Source organism: Schistocerca nitens, chromosome 11 (genome assembly GCF_023898315.1).
Source record: "Schistocerca nitens isolate TAMUIC-IGC-003100 chromosome 11, iqSchNite1.1, whole genome shotgun sequence".
NCBI classification, from domain to species: Eukaryota; Metazoa; Arthropoda; class Insecta; order Orthoptera; family Acrididae; genus Schistocerca; species Schistocerca nitens.
This window is the reverse complement of record NC_064624.1, coordinates 53,822,047-53,840,647: the sequence shown is the minus strand read 5'-3', so window position 1 is coordinate 53,840,647 and position 18,601 is coordinate 53,822,047. Positions and strand designations below refer to the sequence as shown.

At 38.1% G+C, this 18,601-nt stretch overlaps 1 protein-coding gene across 6 annotated transcripts in view; it reads left to right on the top strand.

Annotated features, from left to right (window-relative positions):
• Positions 1-18,601, top strand: part of LOC126213228 (zinc finger protein 99-like) — a 112,472-nt gene that overhangs the window by 60,497 nt on the left and 33,374 nt on the right. For all 6 annotated transcript variants that reach the window (XM_049940875.1, XM_049940874.1, XM_049940877.1 and 3 more), the window contains exon 4: positions 14,516-14,553. In XM_049940875.1, the coding sequence (XP_049796832.1) occupies positions 14,516-14,553 (38 nt within the window). The remainder of the gene's footprint in view (positions 1-14,515; positions 14,554-18,601) is intronic.

Sequence of the window (18,601 nt, the reverse complement as noted above, 5' to 3'; positions counted from 1 at the left end):
AAGAGATAGAAACATGTGCATTGTTTTAAAATGAGGCCGTGTTCATTGTCAATATGTCCCAGAGATGGCAGCACCATACGGCAGATGGAATATTACCGCCAGCGCTGAGAATGAGAACTGTTTTAAATACTTAAAATGGCGACATTTTCCTTACTTGAACAGCGTGCAATCATTCGTTTTCTGAATTTGCGTGGTGTGAAACCAATTGAAATTCATCGACAGTTGAAGGAGACATGGTGATGGAGTTATGGATGTGTCGAAAGTGCGTTTGTGGATGCGACAGTTTAATGAAGGCAGAACATCATGTGACAACAAACCGAAACAACCTCGGGTTCGCACAAGCCGGTCTGACGACATGATCGAGAAAGTGGAGAGAATTGTTTTGGGGGATCGCCGAATGACTGTCGAACAGATCGCCTCCAGAGTTGGCATTTCTGTGGGTTCTGTGCTTACAATCCTGCATGACGACCTGAAAATGCGAAAAATGTCATCCAGGTGAGTGCCACGAATGCTGACGGACGACCACACGGCTGCCCGTGTGGCATGTTGCCAAGCAATGTTGACGTGCAACGACAGCATGAATGGGACTTTCTTTTCGTCAGTTGTGACAATGGATGAGACGTTGATGCCATTTTTCAGTCTAGAAACAAAGCGCCAGTCAGCTCAATGGAAGCACACAGATTCACTGCCACCAAAAATTTTCGGGTAACCGCCAGTGCTGAAGAAATGATGGTGTCCATGTTCTGGGACAGCGAGGGCATAATCCATACCCATTGCGTTCCAAAGGGCACTACGGTAACAGGTGCATCCTACGAAAATGTTTTGAAGAACAAATTCCTTCCTGCACTGCAACAAAAACGTCCGGGAAGGGCTGCACGTGTGCTGTTTCACCAAGACAACGCACCCGCACATCGAGCTAACGTTACGCAACAGTTTCTTCGTGATAACAACTTTGAAGTGATTCCTCATACTCACCTGACCTTGCTCCTGGTGACTTTTGGCTTTTTCCAACAATGAAAGACACTCTCTGTGGCCACACATTCACCAGCCATGCTGCTATTGCCTCAGCGATTTTCCAGTGGTCAAAACAGAGTCCTAAAGAAGCCTTCGCCGCTGCCATGGAATCATGGCGTCAGCATTGTGAAAAATGTGTTTGTCTGCAGGGCGATTACGTCGAGAAGTAACGCCAGTTTCATCGATTTCGGGTGAGTAGTTAATTAGAAAAAAAATCGTAGGCCTTAGAACTTGAATGCACCTCATATTATTCTTAATTGCACAATAAACTTCTGCGTGCAGTTTTATAGCATCCAATCTTACTAGGAAGGACCATAGGGTAGACCAGGGGTTCCCTTTGGTGCTTAATACCTTATTCCTCCCTGGTCCTCTACTTTTAAAACTATTACTTTTTACTTAATTCACATCACCCTGAGGCTGGTGACACTTCGTCCTTACCTGTCCTGTTTGTCCGCACTTGAAGTGTTCAATATTAGCTGCAAAAACTGTCTATTTGCCCTGCATTCCATTTGACAAAGCGATCTCCTCACACAGTATAGTTAACTGCACTGCTGTTGCAAAACCATCGAAAACCCTATCCGCACACTTTTTTTGCATTCAACCCTCTTAAAGAAGCATCGAACACCCTTACAAGAACCAAGTACAGCTTTTAAAAATGCACATACACAAGTTGTCTCGCTCCACCCTATTGGAGCCACATAGTGCCTGAGCAAAAAGTATTGTACTGCTGAGCGAGTAAAGGGTTAGTGAAATACTGCTTTGGCTTTGCTTTTATGTTTTGTTCATTGTGTGAAAGTGTGTGGTTTCTAACCTGTAGCTAGTGGCAGAGATCTCTTTCCTTCAAATATTCTTATGTTGCAATTCACAGATGCAGTGTAAATGAAGGGATGTGATGATGTAGTTGTACAGCACTATTTAATGATAAAATTTGCTGTTGGGCCTGTTTCTTTAGAATTTACAGTTGGCACTGTTAAAGTGAAGTGCATTTTGCAGGAGGTGCACTGTTATTAACATGATTGGCATGATCAACATGCAGATTAAAAGTATGTAGGTTCATTTCATAATAATTCTGAAGTTGGTTGGGTGATTCATTTTGATATTGAGGTGTGTGTATATATAGCTCCAGGATATGGATGCAGTAATATTCTTAAAATAATACACTGCTGTTTCTAAAAAGTAAAAACACTCAGAAGCAATGGTCTGCAGCATGCCAAGATAAGAGGAATGTAGAACAATAGAAACATAATAAGTTATTTAAATGGTGGAGAGGTGGTGTGCACACAGGCCCAGTATCAACCTCTTTCATGTGATCAGACTTCCAGTATTACACAACACTCAGTTTGTGCAGAGCTGTCATACGAAATAGAAACGTGCCATCAAGTGCCACTATTACTCGCCAGTTTCACAGGATGTAATATTGGAATGTGTGTGTGTTAAAATGGGGCAGAATGATTGGTCTCTCGAAGGTGGCTTTGGTATTCTGTGAGGTTGCAGCTCATACAAGGCACACTGCATCAACAGTGAGGCAGATGTGGAACCAGTGGAGACAGGGTACTGGAAGACACGATGTGACCACAGTGTGAGATGACCACCATCTTGTGTGCTTGCTGTGTGTTACAAGAATGGCAGAGTGTAGCAAGGTGACACAGCAAGTGGTTTGAAATGTCCAAATAATGCACAGAAAAGGAAAATTAAGTTGGGTAATTGACAGGATATTAAGAGATAAAGATTTCATGACACTGGATTGGAACAAAAATCATGAAATGAAAGGTAATTCTGCAAAACAGCCACCAATGCAGGAGAGTGGAATAATGGTGAATTGTTTTTGTAAAAGGACACATGTATAGAGTAATGTGTCCTGAACGGCAGTGTATGTGCCCTGTAGAGTACATAGCTCTAATGACCTACATTATGTGCATCTTCTGACAATACTACAGTAAAAATAAGTAATGTCAATAAAACTAACTACAGCTCTCTCTTAATCATCGATGAAAAAGTAGAACACACACAGCTGTATTATTAAAAGAGAATGTGGAATATCATAACTCAGTTGATTATTGGTTAGTATTATTGACAGCATGATCTAGAGTCGTGTACGCAGTACAGTAGTGTGTCCAAAAGAAGGATGCAAGAACGTAAACCTGGAAATTATGTGGTATGAAGAATATTGTGTCTTGATGCACAATGAAAAGTAATATACTTGATCAACTCCATGTAAATAAGTGTACCAGCCAGACCAAAAGAAGTTAAGACAGGCAGTACTTCATGGAAACAAGCTATTTTCAAATATGAATGGCAGTCAAAAAAAGTGTGTCAAAAAAGTTGCTTGACATATTTTGCATCACCCAGCAATGAATACCCTCTCATCAACGTAAACTGAAAAGTGGAGTGACCACTCCAGAAGACGGTTGAGGAAAACATTTCAGTAGGCCACATGCAATATCAAATGACGACAGGGCTATGAGTCAGGAACATATTTAAAGTTTCTCAAAGCAGGAATAAACCCTCAAAAGAATGTCTGTACCCCAATCTCAAACTCTGTAGAATGTATCGATTGCTTACGATTGCAGATACAGATAAAATAGAAATGAACAACATGGAACTTAAAAGTTAGTTGCATCATGCTAAAGTAGACTAAGTATGTAAACTACTAAAAAGTTCTACAGAAATGGCTAAAAAGAAACAATAATACACATGTTACATGTGTTGACCTACAACAGGTTTTACTTTGTCATACATTGGCGCATACCATGATGTTGTCAGAGATAGCTGCCGTCATACAATTTCATGGTTCATGACTTTGGTACTTAACCAACACAGTAAATTTGTGGGATGGATCTGGTGCAAGGTGAGGTTCAACCAGAATAGTTTCCTGTCTGATTAAATTTGTGATGCTTGAAGAAGGTATGGAATGCAAACTAATTTTATGGTCTGGCCACCATATTGGGCAGAACAATAACTGGAGAGTTTTAGCACTTTATTTTCATCTGGTCAGCTGCAAGTACTGTGCAAAAATACATAAAGAGTTTTCATGTTTGAGTCATAGTTTCCTACCTTGCGACAGGAACTTCTCAGTGATTGATAAAAGTGTGTCAAAAGTTATGGCTCCTGTATAATGGAAGCATGTCATTGCTTAGGCCTTTGCAGAGACCCCAAAACTGACCATTCAGGAGATGATGGAAGACTTAAAGGTCATATTATCCATTGAGTTGGTTTTTAAAATGTTGCCTGCTTTGAAAATTACTGGTGTGCTCTGGTTGAAGCTATCTAGTGTGTATTGGAATCAAAACATGCTTTGTCTATGGGAAAGACGTATTGTGATATATGAAGTAAAAGAAATTCTGTTGCCATCTGGTTTTTGGTTACTCTACAGTGAGGTACTGAAATATCGTAAGTAGAAGAAAAGTGACCTATTGGGCATGATGAATTACATGGATTCAAAATACAGGCATTTTATGAAAACCTGCAATGTGACAACTGAGTGTAATGTACCAGCTTTGTGTCTCAACGTGATAACAAACTCGTATTCTATTACTTTCTTAAGACCAAAGTAATCAGTTTACAATAAATATTAGTTTGTATCTTGTTATAATTTTCTTTTGTACAACTTTTGGGTTCTACGCAATCTCATAATTACAGTAGAAAACAGAGTGATCTGCAGTAATGCGCTATATCTGTTGCTATACAGTGTTTTCCATTTTAATAATTACGTATTTTCAAAAACCTAGGCTTAGTGTAATTTTAAAAAGCACAACTGACTATTTTCAACAGTCTGCATGTGCAAACAATACATATGTGCTACTTGATTGTTATTAACAGTTCTTGTCAATTTCCTAAAAACTGAAAAATGTGCCATACACCATTATTCGTGCACACACTTCCTTTTGCTATAATTATGTGCATATATCAAGTTAATATAATTGAGAATATGATTGATTGGTGCCTGCTTCCAATCACTAGGAATCTTTCATGGCATCAGAGATGTTTGATAAGCTGCTGTTAGAAGAGGAAGAAGTTTAATATAATATGTATGGTATTGTATATGGCCCAGGGGCCTTTTTTTCTGTTAAGTGGTTACACAGTAGAAAATCAACAGAAACTGATGGTCTCAAAATCTGTCATTTTGATGTTGATGTATTGAAAGCGGAAACTCCAGTAGAAGGTTCCTTGATGAAACAGATTTAGAAGAGCAAACTGAATATTTTGGCTCATGTCTGTTATCTTCAGGTTGTGAGCCACTAGAGTCATGACTCTGTCCACCTACTGACACTGCAAACTGACCCTTACTGAGAAAATTCACTCAAGATGTGTAATGTTAATGTTTTGAAATAGGTCATGTGATATATTCAGTTTTGGGCTAGTGAACTAAGCTGATGCCAGAATCTAGCTGTACAGTCCAATGCATGGTTCAGGACCTTCCTGCACTGGCTATCTACCCCGAAAACAGCACCAGCTGTCTACACTAGATTTTGTCAATCAAGTAACATTGAAAAGTATGAAGTTAGGCATATATTGCAATAGTTATCGCATAATTAAACAAGTTATTCAAACTGAATTTAAATGCACTGGAAAAAATAATAGTCATCTTAACACATTGGCAAAGTCAAGCTGACTGCTGTATACTGTCAATGTAACACATTAAAATACTTAAATTCATTAAATTGAATTATATAAGTTTACATAGAAAAGTTAAATACTAAATGCAGTTAAATTGTCTGGCTAATAAATAATATTGGGCAGATTCCCCAGTTACATAAGCTACTGCAAAATAAGAACCAAAATCTATGTCCCAACTATCCGTTAAATCTAAGTTAATCAGTGATGCTGTGTCACTGTCAAAATTCATCACAAAACGGAACTATCAATTGCGCAACGTTAAAGCCTACTAGTCACAAAAAGTAAAACAATTGAAAGTAGTGTGAAAACACTAAAACCTTCACATCGTGCTCTAAATTTGGTCATCCGTACAATTTCAAAGAGTTGAAATGGCACAACTGGTTGAATGCCCAAGAGACTTCTGTTCAACTACTTTCAAATCTACCCAGACTTACCATCAACTGTTCACTGGCCCAGACCATGTGAGAAACACAAATATATTACCAAGGACTGTGAGGCGCAGCAGCACTATTAATTTGAAACCTGAAGAAACAATACCATGCTAGTCATTTTCAATATATGTTACAAAAGTTTACTAAAATGACAATGATTGAAAGTACATTGTTTTTATTGAAACTAAACAACTTGAAATGAGCACCTCCCCATGGTGGTCACTTCAAAACCGTATGAAACCTATTGAAATAAATATTACAGTACATATAATTGAAAACCTGATCATCTGCCATAGTACACAACACTTAAAATAAGCAAATACAAGGAAATATTTCCATATACACAAGTGTGTTCTATCAGGTGATACCATAATTTCCTGCTCAATTATGTGGTGCTTTAGGTTATTACGCAGGACATACGGAGTTTGAATTACAGCCAATTTAATTGGTCACATGTCTTGATCACACTGCATAATACTTAATTTATCAACCAAATAGCTACAAAAATTCACTAAGGAAGATGATGAGGGTGTTTTGTAACATATGCTGTCCTTTGGTATATGGAAGTGTGGAGTATATTTAGTTCTGGTCAAATTAATTGAGTAGTTCTAGTCAAATTGTAGATACTCTTGATCCAGTTGATTTGCAGACAAACTGTATGTATTCACGGTACAGTGTGATGTATTGTTTGTACTTGTGGCAGTTGTGGCTTACCAGTAGTACAGTTTAGTGTTATTTTAATCAGTATTTATAAAAATTAGTTAATGAAAAACTATTCAGTGTTATATGTAACTCCTGAAGTTTTGATGCACAATTTGATATAGTACTGTTGAATTCAGTTTTAGTGTTTTTCTATGTAATATTCGTGAGTAATACTTTGTAACTGAAAAAATGACACATTGGCAGTTGGCTATGCGTCTCATTTTTTGAGAGATCAGTCAGCGGAATTACAATGCTTTATTCATTGAATGCTTATTTTATTGCTGTTGCTCACATATTTTGGCTGCATTCTCCTGTTGTTTGTCAGTGAGTTGATGAGTATGTTTAAATGTGGGACAAAAATTCTATTTGTCAACATAGCATTGACCTTGGACAAGTCCTGAAAGTCCTCAAACATACGAGTTCAAAAGTTGTAGGGATGTGGATTTAAATGCTGCCTCACAGTTGCTGTTGGCCTTTTGTCACGGGAAAGTATTCCCAGTGGATAGCAGGTAATGGGCATTTCTCTTGACTTAGGAGGAACAGAGTCCACCACAGGAAAATATTAATTGCAGTGGTTTGAATGCACAATGAATTTTCAGTTACCTTAATTATTTTTCTGAATTAATTTCCATCCCTGCTTTCAAGGACTTGGTACCATATATTATGGACTATAAAATGCACTTGCTTCTTCAAAAAATTGCCTCAAAATTTAGGTCTGTCTTAAACTTAAATTTAATGTAACAAGTCCAGTGTTTGAGTCAAAATTCCTGGTTGCCTTACAAATGACCATATATTCAGGAAATATACTTCTATCTAGCAACATTGGATTCAGTTGGCAGCAGCAGTGCACCAATGTGAGAAACATTAGTTGTGGGGTTTCACGAGATTGCTAATAGTGTCCCCCTCCTGCCCCACTATCACAAACACCTACCGAGCAAGGTGGCGCAGTGGTTAACACACTGGACTCACATTTGGGAGGACTATGGTTCAATCCCGTCTCCGACCATCCTGATTTAGGTTTTCCGTGATTTCCCTAAATCACTTCAGGCAAATGCCAGGATAGTTCCTTTGAAAGGGCACAGCCGATTTCCTTCCCCATCCTTTCCTCATCCAAGCTTGTGCTCCGTCTCTAATGACCTCGTTGTCGACGGTACGTTAAACAATAATCTCCTCCTCCTCACAAACCCAGAACACTGTCAATCATTTCAGTCTACAGTGCCAGTGAAGTTGAATTGAAGGTGACAGAAGAATATTTTCTTTAGTAGCTAGTTTCATAATGGAAAAAAAGTATTAATCTGATGCAGGCTATAAATTGACAATAATAGTAAATGCAGAACAACTTCGAAACAGAGCAGCTGAGCAGCATTTCAGCCATCCACCAACAGAGAAAACAATTTGTGATTGGTGGGCTAGTAAAGAATAACTGAAAAACAGAAGCAAGAGTAAATGTGCAAATAGAGGACTAAATACAAAATGGCCAAAACTAGAAAATGATGAATTGAAATGGATTCAAGCACACCATATAAATGGCATTGGAATTACTACAAAAATGATTTAAAGAAATGCTCATAAGCTAGTGCTACACTGGAACTTAACAGAAATTAAGGGTGGAGTTGTTTGGTGTAAGGGTGGAGTTGTTTGGTGCTACAGATTTATAAAGTGTCATGGACTTAGCATGCAAACCGAAACCAAATTATCTCAGAAAATGCCACAAGAATATGAAGAGAGAAATTATCTTTCCATTGCTTTATTATTCATTATCAAAGGAAAACCAGTGTGTAACTAAGCCAAATAGTGAACATAGACTTGATGTGCCAAGTAACTAAACTGTTGCCATAAAAGGTGCTAAAACAGTAACTAAAATAAAGTGAACATGAAAAAATGCACTACACTGTTTTCCTTTAATGTTGTGCTGACGCTACTAAACTTAATGCAATGACCATTTTCAAGTGCTAAACCTTCTGAAATATGGCCAGGTGGTGTTCACATACGTGACAAGGGTTGCATGGACAAGGCTGGTACGAAATGATGGATTAACAGTGTTGAAGCCAAGGAATGGCACTTCATTGAGGAAGAGTTGCCGTCTTGTACTATTAGTAATCATTTGGAAAATTCTGTGGAAGAGAAATTGCGACAGGGAAATACAGAGTTTTTGGGAGGACTTACTTCACAATTGCAAGTTCTTGATGTCTTGACAAATAAACTATTTAACGTGTATGGGTAAAGAATGCAACAAATGGATGAGTGATTAAACCAACATGAATTAATGCTAAAGGGGGCTTCTAAAATGACCTATAATACAACAAGTATGTCAGTGAATAGAGGTGGTCTGGTCTAGAGTGAGAGAAAATATCTTTGTTCAGTCTTTCAAGATTGCTCTCGATGGCAATGAAGATCTTATATACAAATAAGACAATGATTCTGAGGAAGAAGTTTTATAAACTAAGAAATTTTCTAGTCTGACTTTGCAGTCCAACAATAAAAATGGTAAAAATGTATTTAAAAAGTTGCTTAAAAATTAAGGAGCAATTTACAGTCCTTAGCACCTTTCAGTCTGTTAAGTATGGTGGTTGTTTTCTTTGAATGTGTTTTGATTTGATCTGATGAGCTCACATCACTCGCTGTACTTAAGGATTTCCCAGATTTCCGATAGTGACCTGCAGAACAAAACAGTAGTTCTATTTGGCCACTGTTATTTATTATCTGTTCCTTTCATCTCACCATGGGTCAAATGCAGTCCTATTACAGTAGTACACAAAAGTATTTTGTAGGAAGCATAACATACAATTACAAAAACATAAATGTGTAATAGAAAAAACTGCCATTGGATATTTGAAAAGTATGTACATTTAATCTATTTAGTACAAGTCTACATGTAGTTTAAATAAGATTATCTTCCATCAAAAGAGAAGTAATTCTTTCTACTCAGAACTAGGTTGTAGGTCGAAGCATGTAAGCATTTTGGAATCTGAAGAATAACTCAGTATTTCGTTGCATAACCAAGGCTTCAATCACAACTGCATGTCAATTTTGCATTTAATCCACAAGCTTTTGTAATGGGTAAAATGGAATTTCTGACCATGGATCCAATAAGATACCAGCAAATTGATCATTGTTTGAGTAACTTCTGCCATGAACATGCCAATTCAGTGCATACCAGAGGTGTTGAGTTGGATTTAGATCCAGGCTCTGGGTTAGGCACTCCAAAAGTTTCCTTTTTTGGTCTCAAAAGGATTTTTTTAAAATACAAAGAGGTGTGTTTCAAATCATTGACCTGCTGGAATATCCAATTATTTCTCATACTCTTTCTCCTACATGGAATCATATTATTTTCTAAAATGTGGCGGTACAGGAAACATACCCACTCCATGACACCCCGACTGTACTTAATGCTGTGTGATTGATGCTTTTTGTGCCTTTTGAATTTTTGTTATGGTTATACTGCACACCACCAGAAAAAAAACCTTAAGTTTACTTTCATCACTCCTTAAAAAACACCATTAGACCGATCTGTGGCATTCCAAGTTTGGTGTTTCCTTGTGAATTCTATCATGTCCTTATTTTTTAAATTCATGTGCAGGATTTATGTGATGCGTATTTATCAAGTAAATCACCTGCCACTAAGTGACATTTTACAGTAGACATGTCAGCTCAGTCCATGATGTTGCTTCGGATCATCCCTAATTTGTTGTGATGTTTCTCTTGGAACAGCAGCTGATTGCTTACAAACCGTTCTGTCCTTCCTCCTTGCTCTTTTTCAAGGATGACTTGACCATGGCTTATTGGCTACTGTCATTTTCCTGTTTTTGCCATTGACTGTGTGCACATGTTAGTTGTTATAATTATGCTGTAGTCTGTAGCAGTGTTAGACTGCTACCTCCCAATCTTCAAGATATGCAAAACAACTTGTCTCACATAAAAAAAGTGTCATTTCTGTTTTGGTATACTTCCAATTCTCTACAAGTAAACAATTACTGAGTGAGTGCCTGAGTAACAGTAGTTAATTAATACCATATCATCAAGACAAGTTACATACTTTTGAGCTAAAGGAATATATACTTACATCATTGTTGTATGATCTTGCTCGTTCACTAAATATGTGACTGCATGCAAGCAGTACTGATAGTATAACACAACACCAAAATACTTCTGAGCATTGCTGTAGCTTAGCAAAACACTCAAATGGGATTATTTTTTGGGGTAATTCATCAAGCCAATCTAAAGTTTTCTGGGCACAAAACGTGCAATAAATAGATATGTGGTGTGAACTCAAGAACATCCTGCAGAAGCCTGTTTAGGGAACTGGAGGATCCTAACGACTGCTTCCAAATATATTTATTGTTTGATGAAATTTGTCATTAAAAATGTACCACTTTTTCAAACCAACAGCTCAATTCATGGAATCAGTACTAGAAATAAGTATAATCTTCACAAGGATTTAACGTCACTTACTCTTGTACAAAAAAGAATGCATTATTCAGGAACACATTTTCCCTTATAAATAAAAAGACATTTTGTTAAATTTGAAATTCAGTGCATTAATGCAATCTTAGTAAATGAGTGTTTCTAAAATTATTCTTTCATGTAGTGTTCACTAAAAAAAAAAATTATGATCATTCCACTTGGGACCTGTGGAAGGTACATTAGCTTATTTGTTTCTGTTGTAAATATTTGTCATGTATTATTGTTTTTCTGATATGTTCTACATCCTGGAGGACCTCCTCACTATAGATCAATTGGAATGAAAGTAAATCTAATCCAATCCAAATACTGTCATCTGCATATTTGCATAGACTCTTTGACTTCCTTGCTGTAATTTGTTTGCAGTACATATACCATCACTATGCTTTACTGAGAAGGTATTACAGATGTGGAACAAATTTTTTTTGTCCTCCACAATTACAGGGCAGCTAAGGTTTAACGTTTCTTTATGCTACTCCTTCATACATTCACTTTTTTCTTTCCACTCACCTGTTGTCCAATTTCTACCTTGTAGATTTAGAACTATTTTGTTGTGGAGAATTTATCATTTAAATTCTGTTTCTGTATTTAGTTGGATTTCAAATTTCTTGCTTATTTATACCTGTTGCTAGGTCTATGTGCGCTTCCATAAGCCAATTATTATTATTATTATTATTATTTTAAGTTTTACTACTGCTGCATAGTTTTTCTTCTCAGCATCCTAAGACTCATTAGTCTTCTTTTCCAATTTTTGTCTGCAGTTTTTTCCTACATGTTTTTGTATTCTTATGTATTGTTTCTTAATTTAAATGTTTGTGCTGTTGTCCTATTTCCCAATAGCTTTCTTTTTTGGAAATTTTCACTATCTTTTAATGGTTCTAAAATTAGTGTTTGTGATACAAATGTGTATTCTTACCAAATGAGTGCCTTGCAAGTCAGAGGTTCTCCAGTTTTGGAGAATGAATTTTTACTATAAACATCTTTTGTTAAGTGAAATGTGAAATCCATCTTTCATAGTCTTGATCTTGTGGCTTCTTTTTCCCCATTATTTGGCTATGTGACTTCTCATTGGTCCTTCAGTTTGTCTTCCCGTGATACTCCCATACTTCATTTTTGGTTTGGATGTAGCAGCTCTGTTTAACAGAGGAGACATGTAGTCATGCTTTTCCAACTGTTTTTCTTTCTCTCTGTTTTTGTGCCTCTTCTACACTCAATATTGCTAATTATCTACAAAAGTCAAACAGTTGATATTGACAGTATGCATTTTCTAACCAAGTAGTATTCAACTTCTGATATTAGATTCTGACAGCTGCTCCATCTATTCAAAGATAACTTTTCTAGTACTGTCTGAAAGAAGAATGCAGTTCGTCCATTGCCATGGCTATCATCTTTTCTTATCTCAAATGAGGCTGAAGTTCTTTCAACAGAGCTTACAGAGCTTCTGTACTTCAGGTTCCTTAAGAATTTGGAATAAAAGCAGTCTTGCTTTTTAGTCATAAGCCTTTCAAAATTTTACAAATGTAACCCTATAGTATTTTGCTCTTTAGTCCCTTCTTATCAATTTGGCCTTCACTAGACCTACCTTTTGTAAGCCATCCCTAATATCTCTAGTAATATATAATGTTTGCTATTGTTTTGTCCTTGGACTTTCATGGAATTTCTTTGAATCCTGTGAGTATATGATTATCACTTACTCTAGGCCAGGAATCTTACTTTTATTATTCAGTGGTAATGGTAAATACCAACAGGTATCTTTTTGGAATTGTGCTTTGTTTTTGGCACATGAGCTATCTGATATTCTCAGATCATATTATTGTTGATCTTGTGCCTTTTTAGTGCTGTGTGTGTAAGAGGGGGGCGGGGGGGGGGGAGGATGTGGGGGTTGTTTGCTGCCAACAATTTTTGTAAATGTCTTTTTCTTACCATTTTTCATTTTTTCTTACATCTACAGTCAGGCATAAATTTATAAATGAAAACATTTTCTCCCTGGAATGTTACGGAGTGTATTTACTAAAAATTGTTAATTTGACAGTTGTACTATTCTCAAATGATAGCTCACTGTGATGTCTGAATGCTTTATAATTCCTTTCGAGACAACACTTTACTAGTGTTAACCATGTTTACAAATTCTATATTCATTACAAGTCTTTGTAATCTGTATGCCTACACAATGGTAGTACTTCATGTAATAATTGTCAGTCATGTCATACTGCACATCTTAGTTTCCACTCCCAATGCACCAGGTGTGACACTTAATAACTTCAAATTACTTCATAGTAAGCTGTCACTTGAGAATGGCATAACAGTTATGAATAAATACAGTTAACAGCAGTTTAGGCAGAAAATGTTTTTATCTCCAATCTGCATCAGTTTGAGGATAAAAGTGTAATAAAATTTTTATGGTTTTCTCAGGCACTTCATCAGATGCTTCTCAACATTGTTCTCAGGACTGTTTTACCTTGCCTGCATTGCTCTTGTTGACCTGATTTATTGGTGCATGTGCATGTGCATTAATTACTGTGTACCTCTCATTTATGCATTGAATTATTGCAGAGAGAGTGTCTTTCTGAATGTAATGAAAACTTTGGTACCAACTGCAATATAGATTTGCCATTTATGAATGCAGAACCTACTTCTGGAGTAGTTTGCGAATTTCTTCCCTGAGCTGTGAAAAATCTACAGTTCTCTGAATGTGATATTTCTTCATCTGTGAATCTGCTCTTTTGTGATGCCAATTTTGTTGTCAGTTTACAATGTCTGAGAGTATTTTCAGTTTTCCAATATTTATTAATGTTTGTATATTGAATGTTCCAAGCCTTGACTTAATTTGGATGCAAATTTTACAGTTGGGTTTAGAGGACGCTCCTCGCCTCTGCAAATTAGTTTGGGCTCCCAGTGCATAAAGGCCCAAATGTGTCACTAGTGATGGGTTCATCTCTCAGTGAGTGGCATTTTTCGTAATAAGAAAAGTCAGAGAAAATTTTACATGATGCATAAGTGCATGACAGATGAAAGATGTTTTTGGTCACTTTTCTTTGTGTCTAGTAGGAAGTGTGGTTACAACCAAATCAATGGCTTGTATAGTTATTTACAGTACTGAAGACCAAGTGTGGATTCTTACTAACATTCTGCTTCAGTAACTGCAACAGTTTATCATGTCCTATTTAATGATATTTTCAAGCCTCACATACAGTATTTTATAGACCAATTAGATGTTGGTGGGTGTTAATAGAATTTTATTTACTGTGTCATCAGTTGTAAATCACTGACCATTTCTTGAAATATTTCAGATGGCAACCTCAACAAGATATGCATGCAATAGTGGAAGGTAAGTTTTCATAATTCACTGCAGAACTTTTTGAGAAATATAAATTTTTATTTACTAAATGATAAAGTACTTCAGATATAAAATGCACTTAGTTAATTATTCAGTATTACCAATAAGAAACAACATTACAAGGCATTATGGTCAGTAATGCTATTCTCTACAACAGCCATTATGTGACTGTTCCTAAATAAATAGTGAACTTCTAATATCCAGAGACAATATTATGTTTCTGTCACATAGTCCTAACTGAGGGCACCTGGAAAAAATGATGTCTGCTTTTAAAAATCTGCGACAGAAAAATTGTCTAAAAGGACTTAGTGCAAGAGCAATTGCCTATTTATTTTGAGACCCAGTGATGATCAGCATAGCATTAGCAAAACGAAAGCCCAGTGTTTCACTTGACCATGCTAATAAAATTTATACTAACCCATAGGGCTCACAACTCTTTGTGCTCTGCTACCACAGGGCCTCAGCCTTTGCAGCATGCAGCACGTCTTTCCTTACTGTGTGCATGTCTATCATCCTCCGATTCTTTCTCCCCTTCCTTGAGGAACATGTTTTTGATAGTTTTGGGAATGCATTCTGAAGTTTCGATTGGCTGGCATTGGAACAGTTCATCATCTGTTCATTTTTTTTTCTTTTTTTTCTTTGTTCTCTATCTCCTCCTCTTCCTCTGCTTTGGCATTTTAGATCTCTTTGTTTGTTCTTCCTCCCAGTGTGTTGCTGAAGGCTGGCCCATGCATTAGACACATAACAGGTGACTATGTAACACAACTGTTCTGAGCCCCAGGTCAATAGATAGGGTTCACACACACCGTCTGGTACAGGGCAGGCCCAGAGAGGGGTGACTGCCTGAGTTGTTACCTTCCCAAATGCTAATTGGGCCCTCTGTCAGGAGTTCTGGAGGTGTGACCCGAGATCTGAACAGTCACTTATGGTGGGCAAGGACCCCCAGTAGCAAGGAACGTGCCATTGGAAATGTTGGCAATCTTGTGGGTTTTTTTTCTTTTCTTTCTTTCTTTCTTTCTTTTTTTTTTTTTTTTTTTTAAATGAGCCAATTACCATCCTAGTCTATGTCTACTAAACATAAATGGAACAAGGCTAAAGATTTTATGACTTTCCCAGCCACACCTCAGTTTCTCATCACATCACATACTGGAGATGGTCAGTCCTTTGCTACATTTAATGAGTGCATTATTCAGAAAGGTGTTGTTACAATTGCAGGCCCAGTGAAATCCTGATCTCATTTATGTAATGCAACTTTGCTTCTGAAGACCAATTGTGATCTTCAAGCCCAACAACTGCTTATAGCATCACTTCTCCATAGCCACCCTGTTCATGTTGAGGACCATTGTACACTTGAGTTCTGCACATGGTGCTCCTTACATTCGGCTGCTTAATGGTCTCACTGAGGGAGAAATACACACTCATCTCTCTCATAAGGGCTTCACTACAGTCCATTGGGTATTGAAAAACGTTGCTTCACTACAGTCCATTGGGTATTGGAAAACGTTGCTTCACTGCAGTCCTTTGGGTACTGAAAAACGTTGATGCAAACTTAGTGCCAACACGCTTTCTATTTCTATCATTTGCTTGTGCACTGTTTCCCTCAAAGATTAAGGCAGGCTATGAACTCATCACGGTCCAACTGTAAGTTCCAAATCACGAGGTCCTACCAGTGTCAACACTGTAACAACAGTCATGTGTCCTATCAAAACATGGCCAAATGCGTTACATGTGGCAGAGATGTTCAACAGGACAGTTGCCTGCCTCCTCCTCTCTACTGTATCTGTTGTAATCCCATGAATGTCCCATGTATCTTGATGAGCGAGCCATCCAGGAGATTTGGATGAAGGGAAAAGTACTCCATCTTGTCACTCACAAGTTGTTGGCTAGTCAAAAGCCTTGAATTTTACCATCTGGCATTTACAGTACCATTCTTGCTGTGCCTTGCTTCACAAAGGACATGCCCACGCAGACTTGCAACATCCAGTTCAGTGCTGCAGTAGTGAAATTGCTCAGTATCTCAGTATCATCCCCATCTCCCACAGTTGTGCAACAGGCAACCAAATCTTTGCTCTGGCATTGAAATGACCTGCTACACGAAGACTTTCTACGTCCCTCCAGCCAACAAACATAAGTGTTGTCATCAGCCAGCTGCAAAGCTCTTAGCCGGCCGAAGTGGCCGTGCGGTTAAAGGCGCTGCAGTCCGGAACCGCAAGACCGCTACGGTCGCAGGTTCGAATCCTGCCTCAGGCATGGATGTTTGTGATGTCCTTAGGTTAGTTAGGTTTAACTAGTTCTAAGTTCTAGGGGACTAATGACCTCAGCAGTTGAGTCCCATAGTACTCAGAGCCATTTGAACCATTTTTTTGCAAAGCTCTTAAGAAATGAAACAAAAGTAAATGATCTCCTCTTTCCCTGACTAGTAGATGCTCTTCAGTGGTGTTCCCACATGATAACCTCACCTGGCTGACCCCATTTCGCCAATGTGCACTGCTTGCCATTTATTTTATTTTATTTTATTTTTTTTTATTTTATTTTTTTTTTTTTTTTTTGCCTTGGAATCCACAGGTTTACCCAGGGAGAATGCCAGTGCCTCTGTAGATCTCATGGAACAGGGTTCTCCAGCCTCAGCCCCCTGTAGCAGTGAGTCTTGGAAGACAGGCACTTGGCATCCACCAAGATGACAAACCTTAATTTGTTTCCCCCTCCCTCCTCCCCAAACCCTGTTATGACACTTCTCCAATGGAACATTCATGGTGTTAAATCCAACAAGGAGGAATTACAGCTGCTCTTGGCATCATAGTGCCTGCTTGTTTACTGCCTCCAAGGAAAAAAAAATGACCTTGTAACAGCTTCAACGGCTCATGTTTCCTTCTGGTCCACCTAAACCTTCTCCCAGAGTACAGCATTCCATATCATGGCGGGAGCCATGCTGGTCATCTATCTTATTGGACACTTGGGTGCAAGCTGTTACAATATACACTTTCCTTCCTCATTTCGTGTTTTCTCTTTGTAACCTCTACATCCCTCCGTCATTTGCTGCCACCTGGGCAGCCTTATTCGACCTCATTTGTTAGCTCCGTCACCCTTTTTTGCTGCTTGGCCACTTTAATGCCCACCACCCACTTTGAAGCTCTTCGAGAACCTGTCAAAGAGGTTCCCTCGTAGCTGACCTTCTCATCTTTATTAACACTGGAGGACCCAAATTCATTTTAGACTCAATGCACATTTGTTACTATTTGAACCTCTTGTTCTGCAATGCCCACCTTGCCCAGCATTTCAAATGGCCTGTTCCCTCCGACATGTACTCAAGTGAACATTTCCTGTGTGCTATCCATTCATTGACTTCTACCCCACCTGAGTGCATACATATTTGGCAGCTTTCTAAGGGCAACTGGAGACCTCACTCCTCCCTGGCGACCTTCAACAGACATCAGTTCCACAGTTGTGATGACCAGCTAAAGTATCTTCCAAATGTTATCCTTACTGATGCAGAATGTTACATACCATGCACTTCATGTTTGCTGTAGCATGTTGCAGTCCCTGGTAGACTGAGACGTGCAACGATGAAATTTGCTTATCGAGGTGTGCTGTTCACATTTTTAACCATCATCCAACAATGATACAATGTATACGTTGTGAACAGTCGTGTGTGCAGTGTTGTCGCATTTTTTGGGATACCAAAAAAAGCAGGATGGATTTAATCTATTAGTTCTTTTAAAAGTTTCACTCCCTCTTCCATTGTGTGGGGCAGTACTCTTTGGTTCTCTGGTACTAAGCTTGATTCCTCAGTTTCTGGAATGATCATAATGTCACTGTGGACCCTACTGCTATCTCCAACACCTTGGGCCAATATTTTGCAGACATTTCAAGCTCCACTGACTATCACCTTGCCTTCCTCCCTTGGAAACAAGTGGAGGCGGCAGGCGGCATGGATGATATCCTCAGAATCATGAATATTACAATGTCGCTGTTACCATCAGGGAGCTAGAGCATGTTCTCATTTCATCCAAATCATCTGCCATAGAGTCAAATGATGTTA